General features: G+C 31.8%; 2 protein-coding genes across 3 annotated transcripts; one reads left to right on the top strand and one right to left on the bottom strand.

Moving 5' to 3' along the window:
• Positions 1-4,364: 4,364 nt before the first annotated feature.
• LOC105792876 (bifunctional nitrilase/nitrile hydratase NIT4A) lies at positions 4,365-7,803 on the top strand. Its single transcript, XM_012621710.2, has 4 exons — positions 4,365-4,953; positions 5,062-5,355; positions 5,989-6,270; positions 7,444-7,803. The coding sequence occupies exons 1-4, from the start codon at positions 4,635-4,637 to the stop codon at positions 7,599-7,601; spliced, it is 1,053 nt and encodes a 350-aa protein (XP_012477164.1). The 5' UTR covers positions 4,365-4,634; the 3' UTR covers positions 7,602-7,803.
• A 665-nt stretch (positions 7,804-8,468) lies between these two features.
• On the bottom strand, positions 8,469-11,550 carry LOC105792861 (uncharacterized protein At5g41620). Of its 2 annotated transcripts, none has more exons than XM_012621698.2 (3): positions 10,689-11,550; positions 10,471-10,590; positions 8,469-10,057 (listed from the first exon to the last, which is right to left on the bottom strand). In XM_012621698.2, the coding sequence occupies exons 1-3, from the start codon at positions 11,097-11,099 to the stop codon at positions 8,678-8,680; spliced, it is 1,911 nt and encodes a 636-aa protein (XP_012477152.1). In that variant the 5' UTR covers positions 11,100-11,550; the 3' UTR covers positions 8,469-8,677. The 2 variants fall into 2 exon arrangements, with proteins under 2 accessions (XP_012477152.1, XP_012477144.1); XM_012621690.2 differs by having other exon boundaries at positions 10,471-10,593; positions 10,689-11,548.
• Between the last annotated feature and the right edge of the window lie 8,043 nt (positions 11,551-19,593).

Below are 19,593 nucleotides of genomic sequence, written 5' to 3' on the forward strand. Positions count from 1 at the left end.
AGTGGTTTCGGGACCACAAATCCGAGTCTGAAAAATATTTTAATATTATTTTACGTGTTTATTATGTGTGAATTTACTTGTGTGAAAGTTTCATGAATTAATTTTATTGTTGTGTGCTTAATTTGAGAAAATGGCTAAATCGCATAAAATAAAAATTTGATGGCTAAATATGAAAGTGCTTAATTATTTTTGTCTTTATAATTTGGAGCTTTGTACGGTCGTAAATGTCGTACACCATTGTATTGGACCGAGCCCAGTGAAAATAAGATACACGGGGTTAATTTGATTAAAGAGACCGAACAGAAAGTGAAAGTGATTCGGGATAGTCTGAAATCAGCATCGGACCGTCAGAAATCTTATGCGGATTTGAAAAGAAAGGATATAGAATTTCAGATCGGGGACAAAGTGTTTTTGAAAGTATCACCGTGGAAGAAAATACTCAGATTCGGTCGTAAAGGCAAATTGAGTCCAAGATTCATTAGACCGTATGAGATTATAGAGTGTGTCGGACCGGTTGCTTATAGATTGATGTTACCACCTGAACTAGAAAAGATTCACAATGTATTTCATGTTTCGATGCTCAGGAGATACCGATCTGATCCTTCACATGTAATTAGTCCGACAGAGATTGAAATTAACTCTGATATGTCATATGAAGAAGAACCGATTAGCATTCTAGCTCGTGAGATCAAAGAATTACGGAACAAGAAAATTCCGTTAGTTAAAGTATTGTGGCATAAACACAGAGTTGAAGAAGCAACTTGGGAGTCAGAAGATACGATGAAAGAGCGTTATCCAAACCTATTCACCGGTAAGAATTTTCGGGGACGAAAGTCCCTAAAGGGGGGAGAGTTGTAACAACCCGGTTTTGACCCTAATCGGAACAGTGGTTTCGGGACCACAAATCCGAGTCTGAAAAATATTTTAATATTATTTTACGTGTTTATTATGTGTGAATTTACTTGTGTGAAAGTTTCATGAATTAATTTTATTGTTGTGTGCTTAATTTGAGAAAATGGCTAAATCGCATAAAATAAAAATTTGATGGCTAAATATGAAAGTGCTTAATTATTTTTGTCTTTATAATTTGGAGGTTTCATGTTGAAATTTAGCCAATATTAATGGTAGTGGACGGCAATGATGGCTATTATATATATATATATATATTATATTAAATATAAAAGTAAAATAATAATGGTATAATATATTGAAAGTAATAAAACTTAAAATAAACAAAGTTATCTTTCTCATTGCCGAATATACAAAAGAAAAAGAAGAAAAAAATAGCAAGCTAGGTTCGACACTTATTTTGCTTGATTAAGGTATGTTTAGGTTTTAATTTTTAATAATTTTTACGTTTTTGAGATCGTTGCTTTGTGTTCTTCAAAACCCATGTTTTAATTTTGTGAATTGTTGATGATTTTGAAATGTGCCATTGATGAATGCTTGGACTTTGTGATAGTTGATGATGAAAAATGAAAGATATGTGATAGATTAATATGTTTTGTATTGGGATTTTTAGTGAAATTGAGTAAATAGGGCTAAATTGTGAAATTAAAATTTTGGGGGACTAAAATGTGAAATAAATGAAATGTGTGGACTAGTATGAAGACAAGGAACATTCGGCCCTAGCTTAGTGAGGGAAAATTTTGTGTATTTTGTGTTTTGTGCAAAAAGGACTAAATAGCAAAAAGTGTAAATATTAGGGCAAAATAGTAATTTGCCAAATTATGTGTTTTGGATTAAATTGAATGTGTTAATAAATAAATTATCTTATTTTGAATATATTTAGATCGAGAACCAAAGAAATCGGAGTTAGATCGGGGAAAAGCCAAATTAGTCGAATAATCGTCCGACTTCGATTTTCCATCTTCCGAGGTAAGTCTATTAGCTATTTAATGTCATAAAAACAATATATAAGTATGTATATGTATTTATTTTTGATGAATTATAATTTAAAGTATATCGGTTGAATAAATTAAAAGTATGATTGGCTTATATGTATTTTCTTTTATATTCGAACCTAGAGGTTTATACTTATATAGGTAATTGAATTTAGCTAAAGTGCAAAGGTAAATAAGTATATACATAAATGTTAATGAATCTAGTTGAAGTATAAGAGTTTTATATATATACAGGGTTCGAATTCATACACGTATATACATGTATAAATTATTGATTTAATCAAAGATATGTATATGTATATGTATATATGTGTACTTAGAGATTCGTAAATATACATAGATATAAGAGTTTTATTATTAAACATGTAAATATACATGTATATATACACTTTTGAATCAATTAAGATGTGTCATTATAAAAGTATATACGGTTTGAGTGTATATGTATGCATGTATAAGATTTAGTTTTGAAATTTGTTATTAGATGATATTTGCATATGTTAGTTTTGATCATGTATATATATGTGTGTAAAATTTTAATATGTTGGAATGTAAAGTGTATATTATTCAAGAATATTTTTAGTTAAATAGTATTATATTTGTAGTAGGATTTGAAGTATAAGGTTATGCATAAATATGTTCAGTTGATTTATTGAATTGTCAAATTGGATTTGGTGGTTGAGTTTTATATATATATTCATGTGTTTCTATGATATAAATTTTGAGTTTCGAGCTGAATATTTAAGCATGGAATTTATATACTTATATAGTTCGAAAATGAGTAATATTTGGGTGAATTGAGTGTTTGAGCTTGGGGCCTAAAATGATTATTGTCAATGAGATAATTCAGACTTTACGTCTAACAGGCTTGATACCGGTGAAATGTTTCAGACTATACGTCTAGCAGGCTTGACGCCGGTGAAATATTTCGGACTTTACGTCTAGCAGGCTAATTGCCAGTGTATTGAATCAGGTTTTAAGCCTAGCAGGCTAAGTGCCGGTGAATCTGTTGAAATTGTGTGAATTGTTCAGATTTATGTGTTTGAAGATGTTGTGCATAAACTCGACATAGGTGGTTGATATATATATATATATATATATATATTTATGGGTGCATTTGGTATAAGAAACTGATGAGTAATCTTATGTGCAATTGCTAATACATATATGTGTAAATATTTGTTTATAAGTAAAAGTTGAATGCGAATGTATTCGGTTATAGGCATAAATATGAGTTAGGTTAAAAGTTTATGATATATATATATATATATATATATATATATATATATATATATATATATATATATATATACATGTATAATGAGATATGAAATGTGATTGATAAAGTTATATATATATTCGATTGTATGTGCATGATAAGTACATATATGACTTTGGATAAATGTATATGGTAAATACATGTACACATTTAGTTATAATATTTTTAAGCTTATGTATATATGCACTCGGCTAATATGTTTAAAGTGTATATACATTTGGTTCTAATATTTGTCATGCATATATGTATATATGCATTCGGCGATTCATGGTTGTAGATTATATGCATAAAATGTATATACATTTGTCTGTTTGGGTGTATTAGATAAATACACATCCTTTTAAAATTTAAACAAATGTTTGATTAGTAATTATAATTGTTAATTGTGATTTCAATAAATTTTCTTAAAGAATTATATGATTCTTTTATATGTATTTTAGGTATGCTATAGACTTACTAAGCTATAAAAGTTTACTTTGTTTGTTTTTGCCCATTTGTTTTTATAGATTTTAGAGTCGCGTTACGAGCTCGGGGATCATCAGCATAGTCTATCACACTATCGACTACTTTTGGTATTTTGTTAAATATTTGAACTCAATCTTATGGCATGTATAGGTTTGAGTACGATGTTGATTATATTTTGATTGTAAATTATAAATAGCTATGCAAAAGTAATTTAATTTTCATATTTGTGATCAGTTTGATTTTAAAAATGGTTGTGTTTGTTCAGAAATGCCTCATAACCCTACTTCGGCGACGGATACGGTTGTGGATAGAAGGTGAGAAAATATGGGTTTTTCTTTTTATTGAGAGGGTTTAAAAATTATAAATAATTTTGTACATTATATAAAAAATAATTCAAAGTAGAAAAAAAACCATATTTTTCTTTGTTTCCTTCTTCCATCCCACCTAAACAAAAAAAAAAACACAAAAAAGAAAGAAAGAAAGAAAAAAGACTAAAAAATAAGTAAAAATAAACCTTTGTTTATCTACAGTATCTTCTTTTACTGTATAATTAGGATTGTAGGCAAACTTAGAATTCATCAAAAAAACCTTTGTTTATTTAGATATTGATAATGTCAGGCTGAGGTTTCCATTTCTTTCGTCACCACTCAATCTTGCTTTGGGTTTATCCGCAGCCAGATTACGTAAACCCATCGATTTTGATATTAAATAAAAAATAAGTAAAAATAATGATAAATAAATTTGAAATTCTCTCAAACTCACTAAACTGCCCTAAAATGTATCAATATATCAATAAACAATTTAGTTGAAAAGCATGAAATTGTTGAAAGCAGGAGCAAATTTGATTAAAGTAGAACAACAGTCTAGAAATCTCTGGTTAACCCAAAACGCCTAAAAACCTGTTCAAACTAAAACTCTAATTTACTTCCACATACCATACATGCAACCTTCTCCACTACCACACATTCTCAAATCCCAATCCCACTATGTCAATAGTCCCCGCCCCACAACCCGACGGACCTCTCTTCGCCGAGGTCGACATGGGTGGCGACGCTTCCGCCCCCACCGTCCGAGCTACCGTGGTCCAAGCTTCTACCATTTTCTATGACACCCCCGCTACTTTAGACAAAGCGGAGAGGTTGTTGGCTGAAGCCGCCGGATATGGGTCTCAGCTAGTGGTGTTCCCTGAAGCGTTTATCGGCGGATATCCACGCGGCTCCAACTTCGGCGTTACCATTGGGAACCGCACTGCTAAAGGGAAGGAAGACTTCCGGAAATATCACGCTTCGGCCATTGATGTTCCTGGTTTGTATTTATCATGCTTTTTAAAATTTTGTTTCTGATCATTTCTGTCAGATTTTGGATAATAAATTTTGGGTTAATAATGCCACTTTCCATTAATGTTTGCTGCAGGTCCTGAAATCGAGCGTTTGGCGGCCATGGCTGGAAAGTATAAGGTTTACTTGGTGATGGGTGTGATAGAGAGAGATGGATACACTCTATATTGTACGGTGGTGTTTTTCGATTCTCAAGGTCGGTTCCTGGGGAAGCACCGCAAGATCATGCCGACGGCATTGGAGCGCATAATTTGGGGGTTTGGAGATGGATCCACAATTCCGGTTTTCGAGACTCCCATCGGGAAAATAGGGGCTGCCATTTGTTGGGAAAATAAAATGCCACTTTTAAGAACAGCAATGTATGCAAAAGGTTCGATTATTTGACCCTTCACCTACATTTAGACGCTCAAAGTACATAATTTGATTTTGATTGCAAGTAGGGACCTGGTTAGACTAGAAAAAGAAGTATTTTTGCTTGAAAGTTGAAAACCCATTTCATTATCTAAAGAATTATTTTATATTTTATTCAAATATAAACAGTGATTCCAAAAAAAAAAGCATGGATATTGAATTAGTGATACGGGTTGGATTAACTTGAAATTGTGGAACACCATTGGGGCCAAATACTTCCTGTGCGCTTAGTGCTTAGTCTATTCTCCTTGGTATATGCTAGCAATAGGGAAATTTGTGTATTTTCTTAGTAACATAAATGTATTTTATTTTTGTTGTGTTTCTTGTATTTCTTATATCTTGTTTTACTTCCTTTTATGTGATATAGTTGTTTAGTGTTTAACATTATCGAATATGGTCGGTAAGCAGCCATAACTCTTGTAGAATGCATGAGTTACAGTGTGAGGGTGGTAGATACTTGATCATGTTATTTAGGCCCAAATTAGCCCAAAATCAGTCATTCAACACCGAAGAATTATCTACCTGCAAAAGTTTTATCTACCAAAAGCTTTTTTATTTTTGCAAGGCTTTGAATGTACACATTGGATTGCAGGCATTGAAATATATTGTGCACCAACCGCTGATTCCAGGGATGTGTGGCAAGCATCAATGACCCATATAGCTCTTGAAGGCGGGTGTTTTGTGTTGTCAGCCAACCAGTTCTGTCGGAGGAAAGACTACCCACCTCCTCCAGAATATCTGTTTTCCGGGACAGAAGACGAACTCAATCCAGATTCTGTCGTCTGTGCCGGTGGAAGTGTCATTATATCACCATCTGGAGCTATTCTGGCTGGACCCAATTACGATGGGGAGGCACTTATATCAGCAGATCTAGGTTTGTACAGTAATCCATGATTTAATATCTACTCAACTTCTCTTTCTAACTTGACCAAATCATTGCTGGATTGCATGCAATTGGTTGTTTCAGGGAGAATGTATTAGATTTAGAATCTAGAGAGAATGCCTTAAAAGTTATGAATAACCATTCAGCATATGGTTTTTTTCTCATCAAGATGTTGATGAGAAGTAATATTAATAGTTCAAGATGCTCTTTCTCTTGGACTTGGACTATGGATGATCCCGTGTTTCTTTAAAATTCTTGAGACACTTGTTTGTGTCAGAGGGTCCATGGGGAGCTGACCTTCAAAGCAATGTTGAGAATGGGTTTTCAATGCAATGATGACTTAAACCAAGGCTTTCAAAACCAGACCGGTGGTTGAACTGGTCAGACCACCGGTTCACCGGTCTGACCAGTTCGATTAAAAAATCACTAAAAATAAAAAAATAGAAAAAAACTGGTTCAACCACCGGTCAACTGGTTTTTTTAACCCTGTTCAACCAGTCTGTGTCAGTTTGCAGGTCAACTTCTTGTTCTGGACCGATACCTCAATCGGTTCCCAGTCCAACCAGTCTGACCGGTCTGTCCAGTTCTGAAAACCATGATTTAAACACTTGTTTCTGTGTGTATTTGTTTGATTTTGATATGAAATGTGGTGTGCATCGATTGTGTAGAGTTTGATCAGGAATTTAAGTGCTTAAATCATCTTTAACTTGTGAAGTGCCTTCGAGGACAAAACCATAAGGTTCAGTGGGCCAAACTAAACAATAGCTTGCAAGTTCGTGTGAATTGTAACATTTGTGTCGTGGTCCTAGAAAGAAACCATGAAACCAACATCGATTGTAAACTAAAGCTTGACTTGGGATACAAGTAGCCATACTATCTTTAACATGTGTATTTTGTGGACAAAATCTTGAAACTTAAAATGATTGAACCTTTCAGGTTGGAGTGGACCATAATACCATGTCTCAGTTTTTGAATCTGCATGTGCTTGTCTATTTCTCTTTGTTTGCTTGTCCAAGTTCTTGTAGGCAGGATTCCTGTTTCCGACTACTATGTCCCTTGCATGTTTCAACTCCACTGGTTCTGCAAACTTTGATATTAACTTTCTTTATTGATCACCGACTGAAATGGATGATATATATGTATATATGATTAAATGACAAGCAGATATGGGAGAAATTGCACGGGCGAAATTCGATTTCGATGTGGTGGGCCATTATTCAAGACCAGAAGTGCTTAGCTTGATTGTGAGAGACCATCCAGCAAAGCCAGTTACTTTTACATCGGCATCTGAAAAAACTGAAGACGCTTATAAGTTGCTGTGATCTTAAGTTATACGCATTGGGTCCCTCGTAATCAGATGAATAAAAGTTGTATAGCCACCAATTGTAGGGTATTGGAATGCATCTCTCTTTCAACAGATGACCCCTTTGTGCTCGTGTTCATCCATCCCCTCTGTAACTAATGATACAGAACCTTGATTCTGCGAATTTCCCTTCATTTTATGCCGCTACTTTTTACTGTCCATTTTCTTGGTTTGAAAGTTGTGGTGGGATTCATTAGCTATTATGTTGTGCATGCCATTAACAAGTGTAAATAAAATTAATGCTGCTCAATTTTGGTGTTTTCATTATTTAAAAACCATGGTGCATCAATAATAAAAATGTCCAGTATATAACATTTTCACCCTCACTGGTCAAATAATTGAAGGAGGGAAGACCATTGGGGCCTGGGGTGGAGAATGAAAGATACAGAGGTGGTGTCAGTTAATCATACAAATTACAAAGGCATGTGAGGTGTCTGGAGTTTTGTCAAATGTATGTTTTTGAGACAAATTTCATTCCACACGATTTGGTAGGATAATGTCACATGGATGATGGTGACTTGTGTAAAAAAGAATACATAAGATACCAAGTAACATGTTGGAAATAATTCAGAATAATAATATTAATAAAAGTGTCTCGTTAATTAATTATTTTTAATTTCTTAATCCTCGACCCCGACATTTCCTTATTCTACATTGGAGCTGAATAATTGAGTTGTGGACAAGGGATAAAACCATGTTCAAAGAACATGGAGAAACAAGACAAAGGAACCCCTTTCCCCATTTCTCTTTTTTCATAGTGTCAGAGTATGATTCCCAATCATCCGGCTGTTGACAAGTGTCACTACTCCCAGATTAGAGACAAGAATTTATGAACCCCATAATTGTTTTATGCTTTATAAATATCCATAAATTCACAAGGTTAATTTACAGTTTCAGCTTTTCCCAAGTTTGGCAAATGATTAAAAACATAAGCAGCAAAAACCAGCTTTTGAATTTCAAGAAAATGCAACAAAGCCATCGGTAATGAGAGCTAAAGAAAAAAAACAAACAAACAAATAACAAGTTTCTTCTATCTTAGCTTGTTGAAGTTCGGCCTTCACTTATTGTACCGATGAGCTTGGGCTTCGAAACACCCCCCTTTGACACCGGCGAGCCTGTCTCGAAATGGCTCCATTGCCTGGTCGGACTAGGAAAACTTTGGATGGGAGCTATTTTATTACTATGTAATATATGATCTCTTAGACTCTTAACTGATCTATATCTTTTAATCTCGTCTTCGTAATCCTGTGCCTGGACTTGCGACGGTGGATTGTATGTCCCATCCCTCTCGAACTTTTCTGGGATTTCGAGTTCAAAATCCCAATCTTTAGAGTTTGAGTTTCCTCTTTCTAAGCAAATACTTCCCCATGAAATCATCTCAGAAAGTGATTTCCTTCCCTTGCTTTCTTTTTCGACCCAAGTTTTCTTCGATCCATCTTCGACATAATCTCTGTAAGCATAGCTCCATTTGTAGCTCATGTCATTGTTGTCCATGTTTAATTCAATGGAGTGAAGATCACTATCAGCTGAATCATCTCCTTGGCACTCTTCCTCGTTCGTAACATTGATTTTATCTACATCTTTCTCGACTATTTGACAGGATCCAAAATCAATCTCCTTCAAATAAGCTTCGAGCTCTTTGATTCTCTGCAGATTCGGTGAACCATCACCATTTTCTTCGTCTAGTTTGTTTCCTAGGTAGGTCTCAAGTTCATTTCTCAACTTTTCGACGACTGCATTCTTCTCCTCGAAATGATATTTAGCTTCAGAGAGCTTCATCTGGACTCGCTCCTCTCGTAATACATCAGCAAACTGAAGCATTTCCCTTTCCTTGTCAATTTCTTCCTTCACTTTAGCTGACTCTCGTTTCAGTTCTTCGACTGTGGCTCGATCTTCTCCAATGCCTCGAGCCAACTCGTCGCAGACTTGCTCCAGTATCTCTTTCGCCCTCTTCTCACTCTCGAGGTCCTTCATTGCCTTGGACAGTGATGCTGCGGTATCAGCCAATTCCTTTCCAAGTTTCTTGTTCAATCTCTCAGTTTGCCTCCTGAGTTTCTTCTCCACCTCAAGCTCTTGGGCAATGCACGAAACGGCATTGTGGATTCTCTCGCGCTCTTTCCTCTTCCAAGTGGCCTTTTCCTCCGCAAAATGCCTCATGAGGTGCTCGATTTCATTGCGGTTGGATCGTTGCTCTCGAACCAATTGATCAACATGGATTCGAGCTCGATCAATTTCAACACGTAATGCTGAGACCAAAGACATGCTCGTCGTATGTTGCTCTTCGAGACCACAAATTCGATTCAAAACTTTAAGTAGTTCTTTAGAAGTGGCTAAGCCATTACTCACATCCTTTAAACGAGCTCTAACTCCAATTATGCATCCGCCATGATTTTTGCCTTTAGAATGAGTTTCAATCTGCATTGCAAGGCATATCATCAGTACCCAAAATAAATAAAATTACCCAAATATACAAACAAAAACGAACATAGATATCTAAAAAAGCTCACACAATTGAAAATATTTGATCTGCAATAAATTTAAAATTGCAGATTGTGGTGGATAAATCTGGGCAGATGTCATTATCAATGTTCCCCACTTCTATTTTCAACAAAAAGTGAAATTTTAATTCTAAAAAACAATTGCAAAAATATGATAATTTCCCCATTGCAAAACCGTAAGAGAAAGAGCCATTTTGAAGAAAACAACAGTAGAACATGCATTTGCCAAGATTTGCAGATAATGACACCAAAAAAGTGCTCTGGTTGAAAGAGAAAAACTTAAGAATTAAAGCCAAAAGTTAGAAAGAAAAAAGAAAAGAAAGTTATCACCTCCATGAAACTACCACTGCCAACAGGGCCCAAGCTCCCCAACTTATAATCAGTTACTTGAAGCTTTTGAGAAACAATTGAAGCTCTTCTCCTATGAGATTGGACTCTGCCTCCATCCATCTTCTACGAAAAAAAAAATGCAGCCAATAAGATTTTCAGAAGAAATATTTTCCAGAACTTCAAACTGATATAAAGCATGAACAAATTAAAAACCCAACCTCTGAAAAAGGACTATAGGACGGATCAGACAAATTTTGGGCCAAAGTATGAGCCATTTTTGCAACTCTACAAGCTTTTCTCCTCTTATCTTTCTTCGCCAATACTTCCTTAGGTTGTGGGGAAGGGATTGTATTAATCTCCCACAAAGTGGCAGCAAGTTTTCTAGCAGAAACTGAGGCTTCTTTGGTTTGGGCAACAATCTTTGATGGAAATTCAGCGCTTGGCATTGCTAATGACGGCGACTTCGTTGTAGCCGTTATCCATGTAGGAACAGGGGTCGTTGATCCTGCCTTTTTTCCCACCAAAACTGCACGCTTGAATCTGTATTTTTGGATGAAAGATGATGACGACGACGATGGAGAAGAAGATGAACAATCTCGTTTTCTTATCTTACATGGTGTTGTTGCCATGACATTATAGGTTATATATATTTGATTATTTTTTATTTTGACAAGATTTTGGTCTCAAATTCGATGACCCAATTTCAAAATTTTGAAGTATTTTGGGATACCACTCAAGATCTCATTGAAGATTCGAGAAAGAAACCAAAAAATGAAGGTTTTATTTATTTATTGTTTCAAGGAATGGGAAGTTTTTAAAAATGGAATATCAGAAGAGGCAAAAGTGAGGGAAAAGATGATGGAAGAAAACAGATTAAAGAAAAGGCATGTTTACTTTTTAGGCAAGTCCCTGACCCTCAAAGAACTTGTTGCCTTGAATTCATCAATTGGAAAAAAGAAGAAGAAGAAGCAAAGACAGTGACAATGAAATTATGAATCAAGGATTCTTCTTCTTCTTCTGGATTTTACAGAAAGAAAGGAATAGCTTTTTTTATATATAAAAAAAATCACAAAAAGCGTTTTCAAGAAGTGGGCAGCTGTCAACAACAAATATAATGTCAAAAGATTTGATTAGGAAAAATAATAAAATAGAAAGAAGAAAGGAGTCATCGTCTCAATATCAGATTTTAGTGTTTTATGGATACAACATGTTTTATTATAATATTATGCAATTCTTTTACTAAATTAATTTTATATATTATTTGTGGATTCAGTCTTTTAACTCAATTCACATCCGCATTGTGAGCTATTTAAGAGTAGGATATAAAAATCATAGACTAGGAAGAAAATGTAAAATTTCACTTTAGCCCTTTAAGTCTTATAAGATTTTAATTTAGTAAAAGATAAAATTACACTTTACCGCTCCCCAAAATGAAATTTTTTATTTAATATTATAAATTTTATAAAGATATAAGCTATTAAAATTGTAAAATTATATTTTAACTCTCATAAAAATATACATTTGAATTCCCTCCTAAATTTTTTTCACTCAATTAATCAAATGTAAAAACAAAAGTTTAGATAATACAATATTGAAGGTAATTTAATAAGTTATTCATGAAAAGAAAAACCATTCACTTCTCCAATTTTTTTTTAAAATTAACTGTTATCTAGCTCTTAAATAAGAATGTCAACATACTTAAATTCATAGTATTCTATATTAAATCTCAACAAATTATATTTTATTATTTTCTTATTGCATTAATTTTTAATCGAATTATTTTTATATTATTTTATTTTTCAACCATATAATAAATGTATCATAAAGAATAATATATATTAATTACTTTCTATTAACTTTGTTTTAATTTTTTATTTTTATAATTGGAGGTAGGGAACGGATTGCTTGAGATTAAACTCAAACTCTCATGCTTACAACATAATTTATATATGACATATGAAATTTAAATAATTTATTGAGAAATTCTATATCATAAAACTAGTTTATTTATGAAACTATATGTAAGTTTAAAAAATTAAAAAAATAATTTGATAGATTTTAAATGAAATGGGTAAGTGGAATCTTTAGTTTTGTAGAAATAATAATGAGCACATCAGCAAAAATCATGAATAATAAGATTCCATAATAGTAAAATTATTTTCCTAATAAGAATGATCATATGATCTTAAAAAGTATACTAAATGCTATCAGAACAGGAAAATCATGACAGAAAGAATGCCAAATTTAAGATGACCCAAAACCACCTTTTTATATACCTAATTTGGTGGTTAAAATTTTGGTTAATTGAGCCCTATGTGATGATCTAATGGTTAAGGGTGTTCATCGCTCTAGATGTGGCCTGAATTCAAGTCGCACTAGTTGTGTTAGTTGTTTGAGCTTACCTAAAAGAAATTGGTTAATTTATTTGGATGAGTTGAGTTGAAATCTTTTCTCAAGCATTTTTTTAGTTTATGTTTTTAACTAATAACCTTTTTATTTATATGAACAAAATAAAAAATATCTAATTAAATAATAAAAAATATATTTTATATATCATTATCTTACATATATACCAATTTCTTATATATAATTTTATGTGTCAAATATTTATTTTCACTTATATTGTGAGTAGAATAAATTGAATATTATAAAAAGTATTTTTGTGTTAAATATTTTTCACTTACATTTAACCACTAGGATAAATGGCAAATAATGTTATAAGCAAATCACGTTTGGAAAAGTGCTTTTCAAACGTGTTTTTGCCTCACCAGTAGTTTAGTTAGTAAAAATAGCTTATTTGCGCAAATAACCCCTAATGCTTTTTTAAAAAAAAAATTACATATCCATAATTTTACCCAAAAGAATTAAAACATTCATTAATATAGTATTTAATATCTAAATTTGAAATTTTTTTTAATTTGACATCTGAACTTGACACTTTTTTTACATTTGGTACTTAAACTTGTCAAATGTTATACAAATTGCCCCCAAAACACCAACGACGTTAGTTTAAAAAGATGGGAAATAAATAGATAATGTATGATCTACATATGACAGATGACATGAAATTTAATGGCAGGAATGATTATATTTATTTGGAGTTTCATCTGTTTCACTAAATAATATGCTCAAATTTTATTTTTCACAAGGGTTGAGATTACTTTGATTGTTAATGGAAGGACTGATTCAAGAGGGATTGCATGCTTAAAGTATGGCTTGTTCTTCACAAAAAGGCAGTGTCAAAGGAAATCTATGTTCTAAAATTGTGCTTTGAGCTACGCTTAACAAATAGATATTGAATAAGAAAACAAGAGTTTTAAAACCCAAAATAAAAGGAATTTATTATGTTAAGTTAAAATAAATTAAACTAAAAGTAATTGAACATTTAAAATACAAAATAAAAAATCCATGTCTCCTTCCACATGTCGGTTATACTCGAAATAACACTTTTGGTATATTGAGGTCATTTGTATAACATTTGACAAGTTCAAGTACCAAATTGAACAAAAAAATCTTATGTACCAAATTAAAAAAATGTCAAATTCAAGTATCAAATTAGACTAAAAAATTAAATATCAAATTAGGAAAAATTGTAAAATTCATTATATAGATTTGTTAATAATTTTAGTAAAATTTAATAATTATAATGTATCAAATAAAATGATTATAAATCCATTAACAATATCTTAATATAACATTTATTTGTAAAGTCTTAATTTACTAAATTGGTCAACAACTTGTTGGCACCTAAAGAGCAAGTTTCAATTTCTGTTATTGCCATCTCAATGTACCAAAAAGTTATCAGATCGTGTTACACATCTACACCACGGCAAGCCAACCACTTTGGCCAACTAAGACCTTGCTACTCGCTGAGATACTCCGCTTAAAGATACCTCGCCTAGATACTTTTATGTTGCACCTCGGCCTTACTTGGTCTCATAAAGGTGGTCTACTCAAGCTAACTTACAAATATGAGACTTCCCACAGCCACTTCAACCACGTCTCCAAAGTTGGTTGTGACCCATCAATCCAACTATTTAGGGGTTTTGGTTCAAGGAATATAGGAATGTAAGATTAGAATTATCTTGTTTGATTAATTTGGTCTGAATGTAAAATTTAAGTGTTTGGTTGATGTAATGTAACATATTTTACTAACTGCCATTGCTATAGAATTTGTTATTTTTAAAAAGTTTAGTTCCTTTAATAATTTTTAATCTCAATTTTCATAAATTTATGATAAATTATTATAATTTTTATTTTATTACAATAAGTAAATATATAATCTTGAAAAAATTTACAAATCATAATTCTAATAATTCATGAAAAGTGATTGTATTTTAACCCATAATTATAATCATAAACATAATTAATATACTAATAAATAAATCATTGGAGTAAATATAATAATTATAAGGGTAAACAACACTAATTGACCCTAAATTTTATTTAAAATTAAATTTCAATAGCTCAATTTTCAAAAATCACATAAAAGCCACTAACACTAACTACTGTTAAGAGGATAATGTGGTATATTAATTTAAATGGTTAATTACTAATTTGATCCCTGAACTATAATTCTTCTTAGGCACTTTTGCCATGCCCTTTCCTTTCCCCCTCCCCCCCTACTTAGACATCCTATGTTGTATTCAAGAATCCAACTACAAAACTAGCAAAGGAAAAAAAAGTTCTTAACTAAAGCAAGGTAAACATCACCCCTCGTACAAACCCGATTCTCTTACACTAAACAAATAAACACAAGAAAATACAAAAATGAGAATAAAAATTTACACTAAATACTCATGTCTCTCGAAAGAGTCACGCCTTCAACTACTAATAATGTGATCAAAGCATGTTCCCCAAAATCATGCCTCCACTAACACTTAAATTATCTAGCATGCTCCACCCAAGTTTTTGTGTAATTGAAAAAAATTATAAGCTCACCAAAGTAAAGAAGACCTCGCCCACACTTTTTGTCTCAAGGGAATATCACTTCCCTTTGACTAGAAGGGCAATTGTTATACATTTGAATTTCCCTAAGCAAACTTGGGCAAGTCAACCACTTTGAGCGAGCAATACCTTGCCATGACTTCACCCATAGATACCTCCCATGGAGACAACTATATTGACTGTAATCGATATTTATTAGTAAATTAATGCTATTGAATTAAGTTTTGGATAACTAACCATTTTTATTCCTCGTACCAAACCGATTCATATTTTAGGTAATATTGAATCGACCTACGAAGGATGATTGAGAGGGCATTTCTAAAGCTGACCATGATTCATCAAACCTACTATCTCCTAGATAGTAGGCATCGTGAGAAGCATACATGATTGAAGGACCTCATGCAAAAGGGGACATGCATATAACGTTACTCTTCCAAATTCCATAATGCATGATCACCCAACCAACTAAAAAGAAAGACATAAATAGGGACTGATAAGAAAAATTGCACATAAGACAAGGGGTAGATTACAAATAAAGAAATTAGGGGGAAAGTACAAAGTAATAATTGTGGAAATGTGAGCCACCCATAAATCCCTAACTTTAACGATCAATCAATGGATTAATCAGTATCTTCCCGCAAGCAAACAAAAAGAAAGGAAAACATTGATTGCGAAGGAAAGCCGAGGCCATGAGGAAGGGACCCACTATCACCAACGGCTCTATTTCTTTGGAATTTTATCTTCGGATTTTCCATTTTCTTATCTCTTTCTCCTCCAAAAACAAATAAAAGAAACAAACTAACTTAATAATTAAAATTTTTAATTTTTTTCCAAGTGAGTTAACATGCTAAGATAAACATTTTTGGAACAATAATCGCCTAATCAATCATATTATGAGTTGGTCCGAAAATTTAAAATAAATAAATTATTAATTATATAATATTTTAGTCCATAGGTCAATCAATTTTATACATCTCATTAAATTGATGCCTCGATCATTTTCGCTCCAACCGATTCAATTCGATTCAAACACTACTAAGTAAGATACACATTTAAGATATTAAAATATTTTTTTGTTACATTAGTTGTGAAATTCTAAATTTCTCAAATAAAACTAGATTTTCATATGTTTAAAATATATTGTTAATATTTGTACTTTGATAAATTTTGAGATTCAATACTTAAAAATTAACAATTAAGTCCTACTTTTTTTTATCTAAAAGTCCTATTTCAACCATAAAAATCGTAAGTATTTTCTCTTAAATTTTGTCAATTTGGCATGTTGATTAGGCTACTCTCATGTGACGTGTCATATGTTTGACGGAAAATAAACATGTTAAGTTGACAAATTTTAATGAAAACTACCAATAACGATAATGATTGAACTAAGATTTTTAAATTGAAAAAATAGTAAGATTGAAATTTTAACTTTTACAACAGATAAATTAAATCATAAATTCTATAAAAATACAATGACTAACAGCATATTTTAAATTCTTTTATTTTTTTATTTTAACCTTTATGTATTATTATTGATTGAACCATTAATGGAGTGACGAAAGATTATATAAAATCCTTAGTTGATTGAGCCCTTTGTGTTGGCTTGATGGTTAGAGTATTTACTGCTTGAGGTGTAGCTTCGGTTCAAATTACGCTAATCGCGCTGCTATTAAGACTTTACCCTCTTCTTGTAATTTACAAAAAAAAAAAAAAGGAAACCAAATTGTATTATCTTTTTAAATTTTTGTTGTAGAATCTAAAATCTCTAATAATCAAGCATGAGATCACTTGTATTTAAAATAATAAAGCATAAGTCAAATTTTAAAATTTCTTGTGAAGCTAAAACAATTAATTTTCAATATCTAAAATTCATACTTACAAAAAAAGAATAAATCGAAAAAATTCACAAAGCAAAATAAATAAATAAAATATTTTAAAATTTTCAAAATCAATTAAAGTAAACATGAGATAATTTGGAATTATATTTTGAAATATGTCAAAATTTGTTGGGGGTAAAAATGAAGTTGGTGGTCCACGAAAACCCTAGTGTTTATGAACATCAGATGTTGTTTCTGAAGGAGCAGAGTCATCTTGTCGTCATAACTGATACAGTGGTCCTTTATCCTTTGATCATCACCGCATTATATTGTTTCATTAAGCTCTTTTATTTAGAAGGTTCATTAATTAAAACATCAAACAGTAGGTGAAGAAAACATCCCATACAGTTAGCCAGCAACACTATTACAAACACAAAAAGAATCGAAATTGAAGATCTCTCTGATCGGAGGACTAAAATAGCCACTATCCAAATCAGCCATAATTTTTGCATTGTTGTTGTCTTCTCTAAATGAGTGCTTATATCACGGGTCGCAGATTAAAATTCATGACGAATGTACATAGAGCGTTTCATGGAGATTAATTGATTAAATGAGACTTATTTGACTCACTTATATTGGCTCGATTTATGAAATATATGAAAAAGCTCATCTACTTGAAGTCTTGGTAGTCCAGTGAAACATTCCGATAAAACTAAAGTTACCAGAGTAATTATTGTAAATCCTAAAGGATAAGAATGTATAGAGTTTAAATCTCTTAAGACTCTTGACTCTCATCTTGTAGATAAGCACTAATCTCAATAGTTGATGTAATTCAATTTATATTGTTGGATCTGGGGGAGCTCAACTATAAAATAGAGGTCTTCCCCTTCATTTGTAATAATCTCATGGTTCTTTATTCTTAAGTTAAAAAATATTTGAGAGCATTTACTCAAATACTTGGTGTGCATTGTTTTCTTTTGGCTTTTCAATTCTTCTGAACTCCTTTGCCTTTTGAGTTTGCTTTTACTATATTTTGGTGCCTTACAAGAATTTTTGTGAGAAAATTGAAATACTCCTTACCTAGTCCAATTGTCAAACCCGAGTAATAGAGTGTTACAGAAAATTACGAAATATTTATACGCAATTCAAAACTCAAAATTTCAGTTCAATATTAAGTTGTCACATATGAACAGATATAACATGCAATACAACCGAATTCGGGTTTAAGTCGAGCCTACGAAAGTTTTGGATTAACCTGGTATCAATCATGGATCAATTTGAAGCAAATACAAAAAAGATGGAATATTTTGTAAACAGGGGTCATGTAACAACCCGATAGTCAGGGGTGTCGGAAAGTGTATTCTCAAAACTCCGTTTCCGTAAATCAAACTAGTAAATATTTATTAAAAATATTTACAAAGCTAGTTGTGTAGTTAATTAGGTCTTGGTTAAGAGAATTTGCTTGAATTAAGAGTAATTAGGTAAAAAGACTAAATTGCATATAGGATGAAAGTTGAATTATAGATTAAAGAAAAATTAAAAGGACTAAAGAAGCAATTATACTATTTTTTATTAATGAGGCGACAAATTTAATATATATTATTATATATATATATATATTAAATTATACTTACTTAATTATTAAGTATATATATATTATAATAAAAAAAAAAAAGAAATACAAGCAAAACGAAACAGAAAGGAAAAGAAAGAAAAGAAAAGGGAAAGAAAGAAGGAGACGAAGGGCTTTAATAGGGAAATTAATTGAAATGACACTATAATTGATATTGGATGATATTGTATGTGGAATGAAAATGAGATAGTGATTTGAAATATGGATTGAGACACATGAATTGTGTATTCATGAATTGGATATGGAATGAACAATATTGTTGTTTAAATTATATGTGTATCATATTGTGAAAAGTTATTATATAGCAAATGATGAGAATTGAGTATGGTATGAAATAATGTATTCATGAATTGAGTATTGCATGACTGATGCCATTGTACGAAATATAGTTTTATATGTGAATAACCATTTATATAGCAATTATGCGAATTAGGATATTGTTTAACAAATGAAAAATAATAGTTATGATACTAGGCATTAATATGTCATTATAATTTAATTGTGCCTATTATATTATCTTATCTTTAAATATTCAGATTATAGAAATACCACTGAGTTTTTACTCAGCGTACGGTTTTGTTTTCCGTGCGCAGATTAGGTACAGTGATTTTGAAGAGTTGTAATTGAGGTTGTGAGCATCCATCTCATCACATCTTTAAGTGCCAAGAGGGTATGTTTCAAAATTTTGAATAGAATGGCATGTACATTAGAAAGGTCAAGTGTGTT

The sequence above is a fragment of the Gossypium raimondii genome, chromosome 7 (genome assembly GCF_025698545.1).
Source record: "Gossypium raimondii isolate GPD5lz chromosome 7, ASM2569854v1, whole genome shotgun sequence".
NCBI classification, from domain to species: domain Eukaryota; kingdom Viridiplantae; phylum Streptophyta; class Magnoliopsida; order Malvales; family Malvaceae; genus Gossypium; species Gossypium raimondii.